At 64.2% G+C, this 6426-nt stretch overlaps 1 protein-coding gene and 1 long non-coding RNA gene across 2 annotated transcripts; one reads left to right on the top strand and one right to left on the bottom strand.

The window, feature by feature from the left end:
• Nucleotides 1-1435: 1435 nt before the first annotated feature.
• LOC116156703 (uncharacterized) lies at nucleotides 1436-2700 on the bottom strand. Its single transcript, XR_004140489.2, has 2 exons — nucleotides 2518-2700; nucleotides 1436-1579 (listed from the first exon to the last, which is right to left on the bottom strand). It is a non-coding gene; the product is annotated as an uncharacterized LOC116156703 (long non-coding RNA).
• A 212-nt stretch (nucleotides 2701-2912) lies between these two features.
• PRXL2B (peroxiredoxin like 2B) lies at nucleotides 2913-6092 on the top strand. The gene is made up of 7 exons (XM_031463861.2): nucleotides 2913-3144; nucleotides 3342-3546; nucleotides 4194-4245; nucleotides 4831-4894; nucleotides 4976-5051; nucleotides 5330-5448; nucleotides 5918-6092. The coding sequence occupies exons 1-7, from the start codon at nucleotides 3082-3084 to the stop codon at nucleotides 5942-5944; spliced, it is 606 nt and encodes a 201-aa protein (XP_031319721.2). The 5' UTR covers nucleotides 2913-3081; the 3' UTR covers nucleotides 5945-6092.
• The last annotated feature ends 334 nt before the right edge of the window (nucleotides 6093-6426 follow it).

The raw sequence follows: 6426 nt of genomic DNA, 5'->3' as shown, positions 1-6426 counted from the left end.
AGCGTTCAGGTGCCTTTCAGTCCCTGCGGGTGGTGTTGTGCCCGCTGGGGATGTCCAGGTGGCAGTGATGGGTGGGCTCCCTCTGGCCCTCCCAGCCCTGAGTGCCACGGACCCGTGGGCGGCAGGGCACCGGATGAAGCAGCCCCGTGGAGAGCTGGCGGACGCTGTGTGCTCCCTCTGCCCCTGGGACCCTGACCACCCACCTCAGTGGCCTGCATGAGTGTCTTACCCGTGACCCGATAAGAGATCTGACCCCGACCCTGAAGCTGTCACAGCACACCCACATCTCCAGGACCACATGCTGCCCCCGGCCCCGCCCCAGCCCATCTCCCAGAGGTGCTCCCTGCCAGAGAGCCCTTCAAAGGACCCCTCGGCCTCTATCCATACCTGTCTGACCCCCGATGGGGGCTGAAGCCCCTCCCTCCATCACCCTGTCACCTGGGCCCTGAGCTCCAGGACACATTTGTGTCACTTGGGCACCCAAACCCAGGACAATCCCTGATGGAGAAGAGGGTCTGGCAATGTGTCCCCCAGCCTGCGGTCTCCAGGGGCTGGGCCTTGTCCACCCACAGGGCCCCCACACCGCACCCCAAGGGCTCCTCTTCGCGGGCTCAGCACTCGGACCCTTGGCCTTCTTCATACCTGGGGCGGGTGGTCTGGGGAGGGGGGGGCTCAGGAGGAAGGGAAGACAAAGGGGGAGGCTGGAATGCTTTGGGTTCAGGGGTGGGGTTTAGGGGCTCAGAGCCTCGAGATCCACACAGATCTCCCACCTGCCGCAGAAAGCACCCCTCTGATCAGGCTGAGGTCTAGGGGCCCAGGCCCACACTGCCCCATGCCCCCGCCAGCTGAGGGAGGGGGTCTCACTGTTCTGTCTCTGCCATCTGACTGGCCTGGTTGGCATGATGGAACCCTGTCTGAGGGGCGAGTCCTCAGGGGTAAATGGCCTGGGACTGGGACCTGCCTCCGGGGCCCACCAGAGAGCTGACTAAGGTTCTCACTTCTTGTCTGGGCCCAGCTGGGGGAAAGTCTCAGCTTCCCCATGAGGCTGTGCCCCCCTTGTGAAGGAGGCCCCTCTGCTATCCTCTCGCTGGACAGCCGTTCCCACTGCGCTGCTGCTGATACAAACATCCTTAAGGCTTTCGGGACGAATGCCCTCTGTGTGCAGCATCCCTGGGCACCATGAGTGGTGGCTGAGCTGGGGGTGCACCTGGCAGATTCCCTGGTAGGGGCAGAGCTGGGCCCAGACACACACACCTGGGCTGCAAAGCCAGGCTGAGATCCTGTCCTTCAGCCCCTGCCCGGACCCTAGAGACACTCTTGGGGTCCACCTCCTGTGTATTTGAGGGATAGAGTGTAGAGGGTCCCTGGGTTGTGACTCCTTGAGACCTGAGTCCTGACAGGACCATATGCTATTGCTCACCAGGTGGACTTCTGGTTTCCATGCACCGTCAATATATTATGCCAAGTCCCAGGATAAGGACAGGGGTGATAACCACAACAAGATAAACACTGCAGCAGAAATGTGGTGTCTGTGCTGCTGGTCCCAGGGTTTGCTTCCATCTCAAAAGGGCTGCTGCACCTTGGAGAGAGGAGAGGTGGGGTGAGCAGCAGCAACGCACAGCACCCGGACACCTGACGCTCAGCAGACCCAGGAGGTGGGCACCACGGCCTCTGGGGGCTGCTCTCCTGGGTTCTGGAACTGCGGCATCTTCCCCCTTGTTTCTTCCTCCCTGCTGGGCAGGGGGCCCTGCCACTGTTAATCTCCGTGTGGCCTCCCCTTACTCTATTCGCTCTGCCTGTTTTCAATAACCAGGAAGTGAAATCCTTCTTTTTCTGACATAAGTCGATTTTGGGTCCTGGACCTTCAGCCACTCCTGCTGCCCTCATCCTCCCAGGCCCAGGGCAGGCTAAGGAGGCAGCAGCACCCCTCTTGGGCCCCAGTTTTCCCCCTCTCTACTGGGGGTCCTGTGGAATACAGCGGCATGAAGAGGGGGCCTCCCCCCTCCCCAAACCCGAGGCGGGCCACTGCATGGTCCAGGCCCTGGGGCTGTCTGCAGGCCTGGGGAGTGAGGCCGGGCGACAGGAGCCCCCCCGGGTGGGCATGGACGCCCAGGTGGGCAAACCCCACTGCCCTGGTTGTCTCGGCTGCACCTCTCTGCCTCTGGCCCTCATCGGCAAAATTGGGTGATACTGAAAGGTGTCACAGGGCTGTCGCGAGTAAAAAACAAGACGAATTCGCAAGGCACCTCGTCAACTGCTGTTATTTCTTTCGGGTCCATTTTATCCAAAGTTTGGGGGTTAAAAGCAGATATTTAGCTGGCATGAAATAGTATTTTATGATTAAAGCCAACAATGACACGTAATTGAGAAAACGCTGCATTCTCATGGGTTTTTAAGATGAAGCAAGATCATAGGGAAAGGCCAAGCCCTCGGACTCCTCTGCCAGCTGGGACCCCTCCACCGGGCCCCCACCCGACCTCCCATCCACGACAGAACTCTCACTCCGCTCGCCTTAACCTTGTCCTGCAAACCGCGCACCACGTCGCCCCCGCGCCTCCTTCGGACTGGAGCTCCGGCTTCCGCGTTCCCCGGGGACGCACGGATCGGGGAATGTGGGGACCCCGGGGGGACCTCGGCCGCCCCGCCCCTCATTACTCCTCAAACCAGGACGGAGCCCGCCCCCGGCCCAGCGTGGCACTGCGCAGGCGCACCGCGTTTCTGCGGCTGAGCCACCAAGCTCCGCCCACTACCAGCGCGGTGACTCCATTGGCTGATAGGCTCCTGCATATACAAAATGGGTGACTGGGAGCCTATTCTGTAAACGGGCGGCTGCCGTAGGCGGGGCTGGGGCCGGGGCCTGGGCCAGGGCGGAGGGGCGGGGCGGGCGGCGACCAGGGGCGTGTCTGGAGGGCGGAGCCGGGCCGCGCGCTGTCCCCTGGAGGGGCGGGGTCTGGGGACGTGTCCGGGGCGGAGCCGGGTGGCGCTCAGGGAGGGACGCTGAACCAGGTGGAGCTCCGGACGCGAGGCTGACCCGGCTGGCGGGGAGAGGGGCTGTGGCAGGGATCCTGGGCGGCCGCCGCCATGAGCACGGTGGACCTTGCCCGCGTGGGCGCATGTGTCCTGAAGCACGCGGTGACCGGGGAGGTGAGGCCAAACGGGCTCCGGGCGGTGGGCGCGCCCGGCACCTGGCAGCTGCATCCGTGGCCGGCGCCGGGGCACGGGGCGGTCGGGGGCGCCGGCTGGGCGTGCGCGGCGCTGGCCGCTGGGGCGGGGCGGGGCTGGAGGTGTAGACGAGCGCTCAGGTCTCGGTCTGCCGCCGCCCCTCACCCGCCCCGGCACAGGCCGTGGAGCTGCGGAGCCTGTGGCAGGAGCAGGCGTGCGTGGTGGCCGGCTTGCGGCGCTTCGGCTGCATGGTGTGTCGCTGGATCGCTCGGGACCTCAGCAGCCTCAAGGGGCTCCTGGAGCAGCACGGCGTGCGCCTGGTGGGCGTGGGGCCCGAGGCCCTGGGCCTGCAGGAATTCCTGGACGGTGGCTACTTCGCTGGAGGTGCCCGCGCCCCCACCCGCCTCCCTCTGCAGCAACCCCTTCTCCAACCGCCCAATCGCCCTGAGACCCTCCTCAGACTCAGGGCTTTCACTGCCTCCTCCTCTCCCAGCCCTGGCCCTTCTGTCTCCAGGAGTGTTCCTTCCCCTCACCTCTCGCGCTTCCTTCAGCTGCGGCCCCTACTCGCTCCCCCAGCCATGATGCTCTTCCCGCTGTGGGGGAACAGTGTGGCCGGGCTCTGGGGTGACTCTGGCCTCGAATCAGGACCAGAAGTCTTTACTGGGTCAGTAGCATGCTCCCCACTGCCCCAGGAGCCAAATCCTGAACTTCCCCAGATGCTTCTCCCCAACCCCAGGAGTAGCAGCTGCCTCCCACCCCCCCCACCCCTCCTCCCTGCACCCATGATGTGTCCTCGCAGAGCCCTGAGCCCAGTGGCAGAGTTTAGATGAGTCCTGCCCCTCCCTTTCCACCTGTCACCCTCTGGGCCTCTTCCCTCCCAGCCATGGGGACACTCAGCTCTGCTCTGCCCCTCCTGGCCCTGGATGGGTGACTGAGCTGGGCACCAAGGGTGGACAGAGGGCCGGATGCAGGAGGGGGAGCCAGGGTGGCAGGTGGGCCTGGGGCACACACCTGTCACCTCTGCTTTCCAGAGCTCTACCTGGATGAGAGCAAGCAGTTTTACAAGGAGCTGGGCTTCAAGCGGTGAGCTGGGGGCTCTGGGTTCACTGCTCCCGTATTCTTCTTCTCCCTGCCCCCTTCCCTGGCCAGGTGGGCTCTGCGGCACCCACTGCTCCAGCCAGCCCTGCCAGGCTCTCTCTTGGGTGCCGGGTGTCTGTAATGGGCTGTAGGTTAGGCTTCTCAACCAGGGCCTCCTGGCAACTGGCTGCAGAGGGGGCTTGGATCCAAGTGCCCTAGTCAGGGGCCATTCCAATCACCTTGGGTGCCGGTGCCACAGGCTGGCTGGCTCATCTGATTGGCAGCGCCAGCTGAGCCAGCTCTCCGGGCTCACTCAGTCCACACTCCCCCAACCTCTCCAGGGCCCCAGGCCCGCCAGCCCCCAGGCTGGGTGCCCCATGGCTCTGGCAGCTGCTTCTGGCTGGGCCAGTTGCTAGCCTGGCTGCCCTGTGCCTCCTGAGCCCCTGGCGAGATGGGGTGGGGCCTGCTTGTGGAAACTGGTGTGTACATCTTGTGGAGACTGGGGGCAGACCCTGGCAGGGTGGGGCGAGGTGCTGGGCCTCAGTCTTTGCTGAAGACACAGAGCCTAGACAAGCCAGCGTATCTTGGCAGGTACAACAGCCTGAGCATCCTGCCGGCCGCCCTGGGGAAGCCCGTTCGTGACGTGGCCGCCAAGGTTTGTGACGGCCAAGGTCCTGTGGGATTTGGGTGTCAGGGCTTGTCTGGGGCTGATGTGGGCCTGCTCCCCTCCCTCCAGGCCAAGGCTGTTGGCATCCAGGGGAATCTGTCTGGGGATCTGCTGCAGAGCGGAGGGCTGCTGGTGGTTGCCAAAGGTGAGAGGCATCAGAGGCCAACACCTGTCCAAGGGTAGGGGGTGGCAGGGCCACATACTCAGGTGGGAAGGTCTTGCTGAACTTGACCCTGCCCTGCCCCTCCCTTCCTCCCCCTGGCTTGTCAGTCTGGTCAGATTTGCCCTTTTGTGGTGTGGTTCAGCTTTGAGTGTCCTCTTAGCTGGGCAGGGTGTGGCCAGAACAGCTCATTCATCTCGGTAACCAGGTGGGGTGGTGGCCACACAGAGCCCCCCTGACTCACCCCCCTCCCACTGCTGCAGGTGGTGACAAAGTCCTGCTACACTTTGTCCAGAAGTCCCCAGGTGACTACGCCCCCCAGGAGACCATCTTGCAGGCCCTGGGCATCTCTGCAGAGGCCTGCACCAGCGAGCCACCCCGGGTGAGCCCCAGCCTGGGGAGGTCCCTGCTTGCTAAGAATGCCCCTCTCCCCAGCCCCTCCTGGGTCGAATGTGTGATGTGGCCAGACGCTGACCTTCATCTTGCAGGCTTCTGTCCACTCAGTGCTCACTGTAGCCCCAGGATGTCACTGTCACCTCACTTTGCATTGATAGGTCAGGGACAGGGTGGACGAGTGGGCAGGCACAGCAGGGCCCTCTTCAGAGGATGGTGGGCTGCTCAGGGGCTGCAGGTCAGAGGAGCAGCCTGTCCTGTCAGCCTTGGGAGGACAGGGGTGTCCAAGGTGACCGCAGCCGGCCGTAACTGCTGGCTGACCTCCTGTGCCCCGAATGGAAGGAAGTGTCCAGCACACTCCTTCCTCTCCTTGGCCATGGACCCCTGGACAGTGGGACCAGCTGCTCGTGGCCCTGGGGGGTGTGGCTGGCCTGATGGGGCTTCTGCTGCCTCCCCAGTGCGACGAAGAAGCGTGCTCGAGGTGAGGGCCCAGGCCTCCGGAGATCTGGGCGGCGCCTCCTGCCCTGGGCGCACTGCAGCTGGATACGAAGAGACTTCCTGGGATCTCTGGGCTGGGGCTGAACTCTGCCTGGACTGCAGCAGCAGTGAGCATTAAAAGGCGGTTGCTGGGCAGTGATTCTTCTTTGCCTCTGAACCCTGCGTCCTCGGCAGCCCCCGTCTTGATCGCTGTTGGTTTCATCCGGGCCGGCGGGGAGGCCGTGTGTCCTGGGTGTGACCTTCCCCGCTAGGGGAACCGCTCTCCCTGGCGAGTTGGGGGTTGTTGACATGCCCCCGCAGCCTTCCTGGAGACTGCACACCTTTGGCACATGCGGGTCAGGGGGCTGAGAACAGGCCCAGGGTGTGGGAGACCAGGGCAGGGATGGGCTCTGTCTGACGGTGAGGAAACTGCCCAGGCCCCAGGTGGGAGCCCTGCCTGAGGGGCCGAGGTCAGAACTCCCGTCTGGTG

The sequence above is a fragment of the Camelus dromedarius genome, chromosome 14, assembly GCF_036321535.1.
Source record: "Camelus dromedarius isolate mCamDro1 chromosome 14, mCamDro1.pat, whole genome shotgun sequence".
NCBI lineage: Eukaryota > Metazoa > Chordata > Mammalia > Artiodactyla > Camelidae > Camelus > Camelus dromedarius.
Note: the sequence above shows the minus strand (reverse complement) of the source record. Positions and strands in the feature narration are given on the sequence as shown.